General features: G+C 36.1%; 1 protein-coding gene across 7 annotated transcripts in view; it reads left to right on the top strand.

Annotated features, from left to right (window-relative positions):
* Positions 1 to 16,090, top strand: part of LOC116783940 (solute carrier family 22 member 16-like) — a 52,401-nt gene that overhangs the window by 17,553 nt on the left and 18,758 nt on the right. For 4 of the 7 annotated variants that reach the window (XM_032681970.1, XM_032681967.1, XM_032681968.1 and 1 more), the window contains 5 exons: positions 1,073 to 1,549; positions 4,251 to 4,368; positions 6,283 to 6,832; positions 9,215 to 9,324; positions 9,829 to 9,928. In XM_032681970.1, the coding sequence (XP_032537861.1) occupies positions 1,073 to 1,549; positions 4,251 to 4,368; positions 6,283 to 6,832; positions 9,215 to 9,324; positions 9,829 to 9,928 (1,355 nt within the window). Of the gene's footprint in view, positions 1 to 1,072; positions 1,550 to 4,250; positions 4,369 to 4,499; positions 4,618 to 6,282; positions 6,833 to 8,708; positions 8,837 to 9,214; positions 9,325 to 9,828; positions 9,929 to 14,944; positions 15,190 to 16,090 lie in introns of those variants that run through there. The other 3 variants (XM_032681973.1, XM_032681971.1, XM_032681972.1) reach the window with 3 other exon arrangements.

Below are 16,090 nucleotides of genomic sequence, written 5' to 3' on the forward strand. Positions count from 1 at the left end.
AAAAAAAAAATCTGCTTTTTGTTTCATACAATTAAGGCCTACTGCATATGCAATAAGGATGTATATATAGAAGCTCATTGAATGCTTCTTCAAATTATTGCAATTGATTAGCCCTCATGAAATAAAAAAGGGAGGAGAAACCATAGCTATTTTGTTTTTTTATGAATAGATGTTGTACTAATTATATGCACAATTTAAACATTTAATTCAGGAAAATACTCCTTATGCTTAAATTATCAGAAACTTTCTAGAATTTGCAGACAGTGATACTAGAGTTCATTGCAAGCCTTTGAAATTCAGAATACACGTGTAATTTTTATACTAAGATTTACTCCCATCTCAAGCACGTCTTAAAAGCTGTTTAAAATGCCGAAATTCAGGCTACACATAAAACATTCTTTTACTGTGCTTGCTTTATGATACAATCTTTAACGGATAACTGCACACCCTGTTTAAGCCAAAACCCAACCCATTTCACAGCTATGTTTTGGTACAAAACATTTCACATTGTTCAGATTCTATCTTCTTCTACTTGTGTCTACATGTATTCTCTCTTTGTCTTTTGGAGGCAATAAAGAGAGATGGTAGATGAAATACAATTACAGAGATACAAATAGATTAAATGAGGGGCGTAATGTGTTTATTTTGTTTTATTTGATGCACATATCTCTAACCCTAAGAACCTGAAGTTGTAACATTTTGGTTTTTCTAACCATTCAAGTAATCTCAGGCCCTATTTTAAGGGGATGTGCTACAGAGAATTGGAGGTAGGAAGGTTGCTTCAAACTAAGTGCTTAAGTTCAGAATTGTTTCATTTTAAATGGTCTTCTCTGTATGACTAAACACATGACTGAGAGCAGCATTTATTTCCTGGCAATAGATTACTGTGGATCTTTTTCTCATCTTTGGTCTCTTGCAGGGCTTAACTAATATTGAAGCAGCACTATACAACAAAACATTAGACACCCTAATGATGTCTCCATTTACTGATCTTACAAAACAATTATATTGATTTTTTTTTTTCATGTATAGAGGGCTTTTCTTCAGTAAAATTTTTTCTTTCCCTTTACAGATTTCAAGCATGTGTTTATTTTGCATCTGTCTTTCAAGCTATGTCATGCGGTATCCATTACTTAGCATCCGTGTTCATGGCTGTTACTCCTAACTTCGTATGTGGGTTCCCTGGAAATGTGAGTAATATTCTTTTCCACAACTCCTCTGCATCAAGTATACAGGACATCTGGACACTATGGACATCAACAGAAAACTACGTTGTAGTCCAGCTGGAAAATGGAGAAATTTGGGAAATTAATCAATGCAGCAGATCCAAACGAGAAGTCAGTTTGGATCTGGCATATGAATACAAAGGCAACAAGTCTGTATTTTCGTGTTCTGATGGATTTCTCTATGATGATACAAAGTGGAAGAGCACTGTTGTTACGCAGTGGGATCTGGTCTGTGACCGAGAATGGCTGGCAAAATTAATCCAGCCTACATTCATGCTTGGAGTCTTGATTGGAGCAGTGATTTTTGGTGACATTGCTGACAGGTAAAGTGCTATCCTTTGACAACTGTAACTTCAGACTGCAGTAACTCCATGTGTTTTTGTTCTTTTCACTCACTGTGTACTCATAATTATGTGCTCAAAATTCAGGAAGTTTGGATATTGCTTTATTCACAGATCTGTTTAACTCAATATCTTTTTCCAATAGCAAGTACTAATTTTAAAATGTCTTTGCAAGTCATTTCCTTTTAGAATTTTTTTTGTACTTTATGTCATCCATTGTTCTAGGCCTTAATCCCTGAAATTCCCCTGGGCAGCTAGTATTTGCCTTTAGGTTATTTATTTGTTTATTTATTCATTTATTTTTAACAGAAATAGCAATAGCTCATTGTAATAGCAATGGTAAAACCTGGGAGTAGATTTTCACCTCATTTTTCACGAGGAGAGATTCCTGGTGGAAATATTGATTTTTAATTTGTAATATGATAAATAACAGAATGCCTTCTAGAAGATTAAGTGTAATGTATTTTAAAATCATGTTAATTAACCTCTGTCACGAATACATCTCAGTGGGGCTGATGGAAAGGCTTCAAGGGTTTGATCAAGCCCCACGTTCTTAAAATAAACACCCATATCCTATTTTTCCTTGCTCTCCAATTTTAGTTTTTCTCTGAAAAATTAGCTTAAACTTCAGTCTCTTGAGGGTTAGTCCAGATAGGAGAAAAAAATGGGTGTGAGTGAGCTGTGCTGTAGTTTCACTTATTTAATAGCATGTATAAAGTTCTGTTTGAGCACAAGGAGAGTCAGTCCGTGGAGGGACTCATCCCAAGCAATCTCATGCTTATGGTGCCAAGGCTGTCCTTCAGCTCATTCCTGTCCAATGCTTCCTCCCTGGATGTTATCTCAGATCACGCACTGAGATCCAACATAGAGCTGGACTCAGAAGCAATGAGATTCAGGATGAATGTCTGTATCCTCCTGTTTCTGTTGGTTTTCTCTCTCAACACGAACAGACTTATTCCTGCCTCAGGAGAACACTCAGCCATGCCCCTTTATCCATATGACAGTCAAATATCCAAGCTACATTTGTACTTGGTTTTGTCTCAGGCAGTTTATGTACCTGTGTTTTGCTTTGAAAGCTGGTTTAGAGTTATTTTTCTCTTTCTGTAAAAGAGCCCGTTGACTGACATTTCTGTTAGGTCGAGGATGACATTTAATCCCACATCTAACAGTATAAGCAGAACAAGGAGATCAGGCGTGTTTTTCTGATTTTCCTTCATTAGCATAACACTATGGTGTGATAGTTACAACATGGGAATGCAAAAGTAATGATGACTTTTTTTTAATTTGGCTTTTAGAACACATGGAATCAATCTGCCTCCCAATCCAAGGCTTTGTAAACCCATATTTAACACAAAACCAGAATATAAAGCCAACATTTGTTTTGTGTCCCTTTAAATCATTCATAACTTTTTAAATTAATACTCAGACATGATTTATAAGGTTAGGATCATATTGTTCTCATTTCCATTAATTCAAGCCATGGACAGCTAGTTAAGACAATACACACATTCTGAGTTGCAGATTTACAACTGTAGATTTTACAGCTGAAAGTTATTATTTTCTGATACATCCTGGCTTGGTGGGAAATAAGATTGTGTGTTCCTCCCATTACCAATTAACAGATTTCCCAACAGAAGAGCTCTGATAGCTAAGACTCACTGGGATCTTTTCTGGCAGGAATCAAAGATAAAATGTGCATGGCTCCAGGTCAAGGTTGGAGAAGAATAGGAGGAATTTTAATGGAGTACCAAATAGTCACAGAAAAATAAAATTACAAAGGAGTCCACACCCCTGAAAGTCCTCAACCTCTCTGTCTAAAAGTAATATCTCCATTTGCGAAAAGCTCTTTGCAATGGAGTTGATAGTAAGAGCCCAAGAAAATATTATCAGGGAAGAAAAATGATTCCACACATTTTGTATTACAAAGCATTTGTAGATAGAATGTAATGAATCTCCAATAGAGTCTTTAGCATGTGCTCACTTGTTTAGGGACAACTGGCTCTACTCTGGATATTTTCTCCCTGAGATACAGGAAGAAAAAAAAAAACAAATAGAAGTTCTTTATTACTAAATGCCCTTCTTTTACACTGGAAACTACTATGTGTTGACAGGAAGCTATTATTTGACATGGTTTTTTTGCCATTAGTATACTATCTTCTTGCATTTCTGTATTTGTATATGGATGCATGTGTGCTGAGATGCAATCAGAAAATTCAGAACTGTGTGTTTGCCATTTATTAGAGAATTCAATTTTAAATAACTGTACAAAGATATGTTACAGAAGCCTTTCATTACTATCCAAATTGGTTGTTACTTTGGCAAGAGATGGCATGTTATGACAGCTAACTTTTGTTAGAAATTATTAACAAAAGGCTACTTAATATAAAATATCTGAAAAAGTGATTTATGTCCTCATAAAGAAGACTGAGTAAATCTGCAGATCGGTTATGCAGAAGTTCAACTTGAAACTGGAGGTGAACATACGTAATGCTCACTGCACATTCCATTCATAGGAGCTTCCTTTTCCTTGGAAGTTGGAATTACTGAAAAATTAATACAGGTAACTAAACCAGAGTTTCTGTGGTGAGTTGTTAAACTTCCATCTAGGCTCTCTGGAGTTGCAGGTGTATTTTAATAGAATGTTTGTGGTTATTCATAATTTTATTACTGCTGTGATTTTCAGGCTGGGAAGACAGCGTGTTATATGGTTCACAAGTGCTGGTCAGTTTGTATTTGGCATTGCAGTGGCCTTCACATTTGACTACTACAGTTTTGTGACTGTGCGCTTTCTTCTTGCTATGGTAAGAAGGGATGATCGCCCTGGCTCTTTTTATGTGTCATTTCCTACCCCTTATCAGGAAAACCTCCCTTTTGTTATTATTTCCTCCCCTACTTCATTATTCTAAAGCCCCATCTGTTGCACTTATTTCAGCAGAGCAGGGAGAGTCTGAATATTCTTGGACCACAGCAGTTTTCCTCTTTGAATTAATAGAAAGCGTCTGTATGAAGCAGTGTTTGGTACTTCCTCCATCCCAACCTCTGCTGGACTGGTAATTAAATACCAAGTGTGAGCAGCAAACTCTGGATTCTGCATTGCAGCTGCAGTTGCATTTCTCCTCATTGTTAGAAATGGAGTATAGTTTTTCTTAACCTAGCAAATCTATAATAAGTATTATTTTTATCTCTACCATTTTGAATGATGGAGGAGAGATGCACATTTTCTCTTCTATGCATCTCTTTGCTCTTTTAAGCTGTAAGTGGAATACTAAATACATAGGTAGATATGTTCAACAGCTAGATGTTTTATGCTGTACTTAAGAGTATTTCAGTATATATGTTTATGCATACCTACACGCATACTTTTATATATATGTGTGGTATACATTCCATATCTGATATATATTCAATATTTATACATATTAAACAATTTTAAATTACTGTTTTACAGCCAAAAATGTACTATTTGTAGCTTTTCACCACATAATGCATACAGAAATTAGAATGCCATCACACAAAAAAAAAATTATGTAACTTATTTAATGTGGGTTAGATATTTGAGAATAGTCACATAATTTATTTTATTCCTGCTGACAGCGCATTAGTCAAGATAGAACCTTGCACCTGGAGCTCCCTTTGCCTGATTAGAGCTTAGAAGAATTTCCTAGCAGGAAAAACGACATAATTTTAGCCTTGAACAGTGAGATCTAAAGAAGTCCCTCTACTCACTTCCTTGGCTGTCGATGCCAGGGACGGTGGTAGTTTAGAAAAGCAAAAAGCTCAGACCAGACCAATGCTGCAGGTTTTAACTGGCCACTGGGACTGATTTGCAAGACGCAGGCCTAAAGCTCTAGGGCCTGTGCTACTGAGATCAGCACAACTTTCCTGTCAGCTTCAGTGGGTTCAGAATCAGAGATTATTAACTTTCATATTTTCAACCAGAAAACTGATTAATCAAAACAATATACTGAAATATTTTCTAGTCTATATTTTCTAGCTGTGTTTGGAAATGTTTTGAGATACCATGAATTTGATGTTGCTAGAGAAATTGAAATATATATATATTCAATAATATATATATTCAATAAAAAATACTATCATGCAGAACATGCCAGTAATTGCATTCACTGTATAACATATGAGAACCTATAATCATATACATATATATATATATATATATATATAAAATTGTAAAAAATTTGATTTAATGAGATCATTTACAAGGGTGTGGAAGGTAACTCTCAGTAAATTTGCAGTTCCTTGACATGCAGGTTATTAATAGTTTACTTAAAAGCCAAGGTCAAGTGGATTTTCAGAAGTGAGGATTACTTCAGGGGACCTCATTTTCCTGAGCATTCAGTTTGTGATGTCATTAAGGGACCTGATTTTTGGAGGGGAAGGGCTTAATGACATCATCAAATTAGGTTCCTTTTCAGGTATCTCTTGCTGGCTGTTCCCCACTACAGAGAAGCATCCAAATTCATATTTTTAAATACAGTGTCTGGGCAGTCTGAAGGTTTGAGTGAACTTTTCCTCCAGCTGATTTGTTTTCAGGGTTGCCTTTTTTCTGTCAGTGTGAGACAGGCCAGCACTGTGGCAATTAAGCGTACACAAATGTGGAACACTGTTACTCTTTGTTTTTACTGCTGGTGTACAAGGAGAGCACATACCAAACTGACTCTGTTTTTTTTTTTCTTTTCTTTCTCCCACACCCCCAGGTTTCAAGTGGCTATCTGGTTGTGGCTTTTGTTTATGTGACTGAATTTGTTGGCATTAAAGCACGAACCTGGGCTTCTATGCATGTCCATGCTTTTTTTGCTATGGGAATTATGATTGTGGCACTCGTGGGATTTCTGGTTCGGACCTGGTGGGTCTATCAGATATTTCTCTCCATAGCAACTCTTCCCTTTGTCTTGTGCTGCTGGATGCTCCCAGAAACACCTTTTTGGCTCCTGTCAGAGGAAAGATATGAAGATGCACAAAAAGTGATTAATACAATGGCAAAATGGAATAAAGTAAACACTCCCTGCAAAGTTTCTGAACTGTGCTCAGTCCAACAAGATGATCCAGTCAATGGCAGAATGGGTGAAAATGACATGTCCTCAACAAAGAAGCACAACATCTTAGACCTGTTCTGTAACTGGCAAATTGCAAGAAGGACCATCACGGTCTGGCTGATCTGGTTCACTGGGAGCTTAGGGTACTACGTCTTCTCCCTCAGTTCTGTCAGTCTAGGAGGCAGCGAGTATTTAAATCTCTTTCTCATAGGTAAATAATTTTGTACTTTATTCTGTTAATGACAGAACTGGAACATAACATTTAGAAATGTCTATAGATTTGACAGCCAATTTTTTACTTTGTTCATTCAATTATGAGCCTTGTTCAAAAAGTTTCTTGCTAACTCTTCATAAAGTTGACTAACATAGGAATATCATTCACTCCAAATCTGTTTCCAAAAAAAAAGAGAATTTAAAATTTGATGGTGTACAAAATTCTTCTCTATCTGTCTTTCTGATTGTAAAACTGCATTCTGCTTGTCTCCTCTTTGCCCTGCAAGCATGTAGCAGATCCACACAAACACCAGGGGAAACAGATGAGCAACACAAAATTTGCACTGCACTGTTAAAGGCACAAACTAGGAAAATGGGAGAAAAAAATTATTCTTTTTATCCCTTACAGTCATGATATATTGAGTTTGTCTGTGTAAAAAACAGATTCATAATTCTCACAAGCAAGACTAATTTTAGTTTTCTCAAAAGTATATTTTTTATTAAGTTGTAATATTATTTTATCATTCTGAGTATAATCTTTCTCTGGTATGTAAGTTGTTTGTTGTTTACAAAGGCAGTGAAGTGCATTCAAGGCCTGATTCAAAGTTTGTTAAGATCAGTGGAAATATTCCATTGACTTCAGAGGACTCTAGATCAGACATGTAGCTCTGAGCCAGCAAAGAATTAAATCATGTGCTTTGCTTTGTGCAACTGAATACTCTCAGTGAAGTGAAATGTGACTGATGGTGTACATAAGCACACAGAAGGACTGGGGGTCTCATGAATTCAGTTTGTTTTGTCATGTATTACAGTGTATTGTTAGACTGATGTGTTGAAGAGTGGAAGCTAGTATTGCACAGATAACTAAAATGTTAGGTTGGAGTACACCGTATCCACCTCTTCTAAAAATACTTTAGCAGACTAACAAACACAGAATAATTGCACAAGACCAAAAGATTGTTTCCTGATATTACAGGTGTAAAAGCATGCCATATACACTTAATAAAGGAATGCAGCATATTCATTCAGGGCTGTATCTTATGTTATTCCTTGATTTTACATTGGATATAGTAGCATTCTTCATGAGCAAATTGGTTTAAAAGGTGTCCAAAGTGGCTTAGGCTCAATATCATTTGTCTTGGGGCAGATCATGTTTATACAGTATTTGTGAACAGTCCTCGCCAAATGCCAGTTCCTTCCTGCAGAAGTTTTTCTCCAGAAAGAGACATTAGAAAGAGACAATCTGTGTTAAGAGTGGGATGTCGTAAGCAGCTGCCCTCTTTTTTATAGAGAAGAGAGTAAGCTGGAACTGCACTCTGTATTTGTGAAGCTAACTCAAAAAAAACTGGACTTGGAGAGAGCTTGCCTATTACTTTGGGATGATTTTGAGCTGAAGCTGGGGGAGGCACCTGTACCTTCAATTCTGTGTCCAGGTGGAAGCTAGAAAGTCCTGAGAGGTGTGTCAGTATGACACTAACAATATTCCTTGTGGGCATACTTGAGCTGTTGTGAAAATACTTGAAGGAGAAGAGCAGCAAATGTACAGTTTAAGACAAAAGTGCCAGTATCCTAAAAGCAGAACTGTGGCCTTGATGTCTTCTGTAATTTTCCATCCCAAGGAGAACTGGAGCTGCTCTGCTCTGTGAAACCTGTTTCCCTTGTCCTTCTCCATTCTCATTACTGTATTTAAGGCCATTTTCTGCCTCCTGTCACCATTTCTGTTACCAAATGAACTAGCCCAACACACTGGTTATCTCCAGATTTTACATATTTATTATCCCCTAGATTAAATTAATCCTCATGAAGAGGAAGTTAGAGTTATAACATGAATATGTGTAATCATGACTTAAAACAAAATAATTTCATACTGACAGGTGCTGTGGAGTTGCCTTGCTATATCATTGCTTGCGTTGCGATGGACAAAGTGGGAAGGAGAAACACACTCATTCCGTTCCTTATTTTAAGTGCACTGATCTGTGTTTTAATTATGTTCATACCTCAGGTTAGTCACGTATTGTTGAAAGTGTTCCTATAGCAGAAATTGATTTTAAAGGCTCTTAAGCCAGTAGATGCAGCTGCTCTCTCTAAACCATTTAGTTGATTAAAGGCTGATTTTAAATTGCAGCTGCCAGTCAAAGGTAGATTTCTGCATTTTCAGTGCAGGTTTCACTGTCACTGCTGGAGTCACATGTAAAATGTTCCCAGGACTTCAGTGAACCAGGACTGGTAGAGTGATATGGACATTAGTAACTTACTGAGCAATTTTTAAAAAGCAAGTAATAAGCATTGCTTATTAAGGTTCACAACTTTTGAAGAATTTCAATTATGTTTGAAAGTGTTATTTTCTCATGATATATTTATTTGTGCTCTCTTTCAATAGGACTTCAGTATATTAATTATTTTAGCAAATATGGCTGGAAAATTTTCAATAGGTGTGGCATTTGGCCTTATATATCTCTACACAGCAGAACTGTACCCAACAATTGTAAGGTAAGAACTTTCACCAGTTATGTATTTTTCATTAATTGGATGTTATTTCATTCCCTTTGTTATTGTTCTGCACCTGATCCAGCAGCTCTTGGCATCAGTGGAGGTGATCTCAAAGACCTGGGATGGGATGAGTTCAGAGTTGTCTAGTGTTTGTCTGTACCATAGTTTTTTATTCAGTTTTTTATTCATTTTCCATTCCATGTGCATTGATTGGTTCCATTGGGGAACTGGAAGAATACTCAATACTTTCTTAAACATTTTTCATGCCTTTCTTAAAAGTCCTGGTTATTCATGCTGGGATCTGTGCTGAATGATGATTATATTTTTAATCTTAATTACAGAAGCAGCTGAATTTCACTACAACATAAATTTACCTTGGCACAGTGACAGCTTCCTAGTATAATTGCTTAAAGACACAAATCCTACTGATGTTTTAAGTGTCTGTGCATTTCTAATTGTTTCCTTTATCTGCTAGAATTCTTAATCAAATTTTTTTAAGTCTAGATCACTTGCTGTTGGAAGTGGAAGCATGATGTGCCGTGTAGGAAGCGTGGTTGCTCCTTTCTGTGTATATCTGAGAAGTGTTTGGATTTTCATGCCACTTGTAAGTATTTATTTCTGTGGTGAATGTTTCTGGTTTTGAAAAGGTGTATGTGTTACTTGCTTTCTCTTTACTAACTTGCTAAGTATGTTTTTCACATGACAAAGGAACCAAAAGCTGAACGTTTATTTTGAAAAGAAAATTAAGTAAACCATTCTTGTTCAAAATTTTAAGTCTCAAAGATTACTCGCTTCATATTGTTAAAAATATGCAGCTAAAGCAAAAGGGAGACTTTGAATCACTGAAATATTCTGAAATGTTTTTGTGATGGGAGACAGAAAAATATTTATACACTGAATCCTAGAATAAAATTGATAAAAATATTTTCCGTTAAAATATTCTGCATCTACTGTGTAACATTTAGGAAGTGTCATAGTCCATACTTTTTTGCAGGCCTAGCAGTTTTTGACCATGCTCCTGACTTATTCTCACCCTTCTTCAAAGGCATAGTTCTTCCATTCTTGAACTCACCACAGGTGGCTGGTTTTTCTTACACTATGCCTTAATATTTTCCACAGCTTCCCTGGGACATTACATCTTTGGAATAGCCTTCCAAAAGATCAAGAATGTTTTGTGCTTACTACACCTGGTCTTCAAACCTGCCCCAAAGGTCTCTCTCTGTGTTCATTTACAAGAACTGAACAAAACAATTCATGAGACAGTAGAAGAGAAGGAAATGGTATATTGATGAGATTCATGGTGGCTTTGACTAGCAACAGAACCTTGTATTCATTAAGCACACCTTACTTTTTAGGTAACTCCACGTCATGTTTTCATTAGGTTTTGTCTTCTACCACCAGTTGCCCCAGAAAAGAGAGGTGGAACCATTCCTTTGTGGACTTTGGGCATTTTGTCTGCATTATGCAGCAGATCTGTTTTGGACAAAATATTTTAAGTATTTCCTGCTTACAGATGAATCACATTTCTTCATTGCATTTCTGTTATGAAGCATTTGCTGCTTGGAAGTCCTGCAGCTACTCAATCCCTTTTTTCCCCTGAAGGATAAATTATACCTATATATGTCAAACCAGAAGGAATTACAAAGTTTATATTAAAATTTTAAGTAAAGAAGAATTTATTATTGATTTAAAATAGTTTGAATTCTTTCAAAACCCCCTTAGGATTCACTGTTACTCGCACACTGATGTTTTATGTAGATCATACATATCCGAAGATGAAAATGTAATGGGATGTGTCTTTAACCTGGATTTTTACTCAAATTTTGTCCACCACATTGGAGTTTCTTGAAAAAGTGCATTGTGCCCTTCTGATTTTGCAACTATAAAATCTCCAATTATAGATGATAGAGATTGGTTTCAGAGAATTCTTGTAAGCTAATTTCATTATTTAAATTAATTACTTTTGGTTGTTTTGGATAAAAACTAAGAGGATGAAGAAGACCACAAATTAATTTATTTCCTCAAGCTCCCAAAAATTTTTTCTTTCTTAACAATGGCCCCCCACAAACCAAAATATCATCCCAGAAAAGACAAAGAAACATTTGCACAGTAGAGTGATCATGGGAGAACATTCTTTTTCTCTTGTCAGCATTTTGCCTTTACTGGATGAGATAAGCTTTAGTATCTGTGCAGAAGTGCTGCAGTTCAGCCACAGATGGGGAATGCTCAAACATGCTGGAGAGCAGTGCAAATGGCAATATAAACACAGGAATTATTTCAGCTATGAACAACTCTCAGTGTACAAAAATTATCCAGAGTATTTGTAGTTGCGTAGTAGTTCACAGTGAATATGTTTCCATTATTAGCTCCTGTTGTAGAGTATTTGTCAGATTATTAAATAGACTTGTCTTGTGTTGGAGCATAGCGTGCCAAGTCTCAGGTCAAGTAAGCCTTTTGGAATGGAAATGAAATAAAATGGATTATATTTATGAGTAAACTGATATACATCACACTGATCTATTGTATACACTGCACATTGTTGAGCAGTCAATACTGCTATTTGGCAGTCTGCCTCATGTACAGTTATGCCACCTGTGAGTACTGCAAGTATCTCAATTTGAATGACTATAAATCTTGAATAACTTGACAAGTATGTTTTTTATGTGACAACTTTATAGAAAACGTACAGTAAAGCAACTGCTCCATGTATAACCTATTCCTGTTTCTTAGCTGGTAAGAATTATGTTACAGTAGCCCTTTAACAGACTGGATTTATCTCTCAGAAAAAACATAAATTAGAAATTTAAGAAGACCTCAGTGAAGTCAGTAAAATTAAATGAATGCAAATCCTGTGTCTAATACTATGGATTTTCAGGTCAAAATTTAATCTTTTTTGTTGAAGTAGAAGTATAATTTTTAGGGATATTTAATTCAAATTACCTTTTGTTCTAGACTAAATATATTAAGTCCTGGTCTTAGACCACTGTGAAATTGTTGCTCAAGGAAAGGCAGAGGACATATGAAAAATGATGGTGCATCTTTTTTGAAGTTTTTTATGGTAGATAGTAGAAGCTGCTGGCTGTACTGAAATGTTGGGAGTACTCTGAGAGTTTGACTAAGCAGATAGTCAGATTTCAAAAATTAAGGCCCTGAAAATGCAATTCATTTAAGAAGGTACACCTGTCAAATTAACTTCAATGCAGCTAAAATGTACTTAAATATCTTGTACAATAGTACACTTTATTCCATAAGCATTTGGCTATATTAGAACATTTTCTGACACTGAATCACATGTTTAAAATAGTACATACATACAAAATTTACATATTTGTAATGAGCAAGCAAAGGGCTAAATTATGTCAGATGCCTTATGAAGCAGTATGCCAAGATAAGACAGCAAAAGACTTGCTTTGACTAAATGTAACTTCATTGATAATTGTGGCTACTGCCCTTGAAAAGGCAGATAATGTTTGAGAAGCCCTTGAATAAATACACTGTGACTTAATTTTTCGTATTTTGTCTTTCATAGGAAATATTGGAAACTGCTTTGCAGAGTCAGGGAGAAGGGAAGTGCAGGAATTACATGCATGCATCAGCTTTCACATAGAAAAATCTTCTTTTCACGTAGAATAGAAGAAAACGTGATGGAATAGAGTTATGAGAGCCAAGTTGAAAAGGCAGGAAAAATGGTGATGTGTATGCTTACAGAATAGTGAGAGTTCTCAGGGGGATAAGAGGTAGGTTCATGAGGAAGAAAAACATGAGAAGAATGCCAAGTGTCTAAAAGACTAACTGAAACAGAGAAGAAACACATATTTAAAGCACACAGTGTTGCTTTAACCTTGTTCTGTTGGGTATAAGTAGTGACCCTGTTCTCATACACTCCAAATGTATGGGTGTCTGTAAGATTCAATATTCTTTACAGACTGCAATATCCTCAAATGTAAACTTATGACAGGCTAAAGGACATGCATGAGAGAGGTTACTGTGGAATAGCTGCCATGTGTCACTTCATCCTGTCTTCCCATAGCAGAAAATCATATTTTATTAGTAGAGATGCATTCTGACACACAGAGATGAGATTTCAGTGTTTTGGAACATATTTTTAAATATCACTCTTGACACATATGTCTACAAGAATTTCCCTCAATTTGTCACTGAGGCACTGTTTGTGCCATTTCTTCTGGTTCTATTACTGTTAGGATTTTTTTTTTTTAATTTTCATGGTAAGAGCATGACTATTTTATTTTCACTGTAGTTCACAGTATTTAGCAGTATTTTGCCTTTTTTATTATTTTGTCAGCCTCTATATTTAATGCAAGGGCAAAAAGAGGACTATATGCAACTGCATGACTTTTACTTCTCAAAATAATGCTTGAGAGAAACTCTCCTCTTCTTTTGGGAGGGAAGAGAAGCAAAACTAGCATAGTGCATGTACATGAAAATAGAACTGTTCAAAGTTACAATAGAGACTTATGATATTAAAGCACCTTTCTGACTTAAAGTCTGGCTTAGCTGCAAATGGTAGCTGGCCAGTTCTTGTCTCAAGTTCTGTGTGAGAGACATAGGCACAATAATTCCAAATGTTCTCTCTCATATCTGGAAAGAATATATTAAACACAGGACAGACTTGAGAATCAGCGAGATAAAGATAATACAGTATCAAAGTGCAGAGTCATAGAATGGAAAAACACTGAGACCAGACATGATGTACTGTGGGAAAGCATTTCTATCAGGAGAGATTTAGGTCATTTATAACCTGGTGTTGAGGAATGTCAGGGTTTTAATCCTGTTCTGTCCTCAAAGGAGGAAAGTGTGAATTGTTCTCACTTAACAAGATATAGAAATGAAAGGGAAGAGTAAATATTCCTGGAGCAAATGTGTGCTTCTCTATCTACCCACATTATCCTGATCCTTGCACCACTCATGCTGAAGTAAGCTGTTGTTATGGAACTGTGTACACCACGGACAAATCCAAAATGTGATCCCAGTGCAACTGTCAGTAGATGCCTGCACTCCTAACAGTTCTTTGAAACTGAATTTAGCGAAGTATTCTTGTTGAGAGCTAGCTCATCATCTGCTGAAGAGCTCTCCTGAGCACGGATGTGCACTTTGTGGCTCAAGGCCAATGAACCATACTAAGAAATTTCAGCCTGGCTATGCAGGAGGGACAGGCACACAGGTACAAGTACAGCTACACAGGAGCTGGAGAGTGAACTGAGATTACAGGTGGCAGGGAAATTGTGACTCTGTGAACATGCATGTAAAAATAAATGTATGCAATCCTAGAATCAGTTCTTAAATACATGCCTGATAGCAGAAATACAAAATGAAGATAATATATATTGTTTCCTCAGACAGAATTATTCCTGTTTGCACTGTATTGATCCCTTGTGAACAAAACACTTCACTTGCTCATTGATAAATTGTGCTGCATAATCTTTCATTTATGCAACAAAAAAAGGTAGATCTTTTATATAGGTAATATTTAAGACTTATGATCTTTTCTTTACATTTCAGTTCCTTGTGCTTTATTTTAAATATGCTCTCAAGCAAGATCAAAACTATGAACAACTTGAAAGACATTTCTACCTTTACAGCTGCTGTTTGTTTCTTCCAGTTGCTTGTTGGAATCATGGCTCTTCTGAGTGGAATATTAACCATAATGCTTCCAGAAACACTGGGAAAACCATTGACTAACACATTGGTGGAAGCTACAGAAATGGGAAGAAACAAGAAAAGCTGTTCAGGAAAGACTCCTCCAGCACATGGTGGTGCAGCATTAGAAAAGATAGAGATGTTTGGTCAAGAAACAGTCAGCACTGAGAAATAAAGCATCAGCAAAATGGCTGTTCCCAATTTTAATCATTCTCTAATTTATAAGATCTTTGTATTCAAGAAATGTGACTGTTCTATAATATCTGTGCCTTCTACTTTGTATCCAGTCTTGCCTTTTCAATAGAGCAAGTATACGAAACCTTTTCCATGGGACTGAGTTACTGCAGAAAATTTGATAGGATTTCTAGATCCCTTGTCAAACTTACCCAGACTTTAAAAAATCTGACTTGCTGAGACCAGTTGGAATGATTACTCTAAATGTCAGAAACTACCTGATTACATATATATATATAAAAATATGTCAATCCTTTGCTTCACATTTTCTGCAGTTAGAATTGTAAACCTACCATGAAGTGCCCTCTCTGCTCTCATTGTGTTGCAGCTGACAGTTAGAGGCTTAAGACTTCAAAGCACAGTAAATTCAGTTATAAATCAAGAGAGAAGCCTTAACGTTGCATTGAGTCATATCAATACTTTTAAAGTTAAACTAATTTATATTTTTTTTTCAAATTTTCCACTAGAAATGGTACCATTGCTAACAGAGGAAAGTATTCTATGGCACAGCTTCTGACTGAAAAAATAATACTAAGTTTGCAAAATGTGCAAATAGCTTGTATATTCATTCTGTTGAATGTCAATTGTATTTTTATTAGTGGTTTAGAAAAGAAGTGTTCACTGGATCTACTGCTGTCATAGTTTAGGTAAAACTAAACTGCCTGATCCCTTTAAAAGTTGTAGTCATTCCAGACCGTTATTTTAATGCTCCCCTTCTCACTTATTTCAGCTCAGATCTAGTCTCAGATTTTTTATAACTTTGAAGAGCTACACTAGCAACTTTACCAAATGCCTCCATCAAGGTCTTCACAGTCTTCAGTGGAAAAGAATAAATGGCATATGGCTCTTACTCTCTGCACAGAAGTGGACTTAG

This window comes from Chiroxiphia lanceolata, chromosome 3, assembly GCF_009829145.1.
Source record: "Chiroxiphia lanceolata isolate bChiLan1 chromosome 3, bChiLan1.pri, whole genome shotgun sequence".
Taxonomy (NCBI): domain Eukaryota; kingdom Metazoa; phylum Chordata; class Aves; order Passeriformes; family Pipridae; genus Chiroxiphia; species Chiroxiphia lanceolata.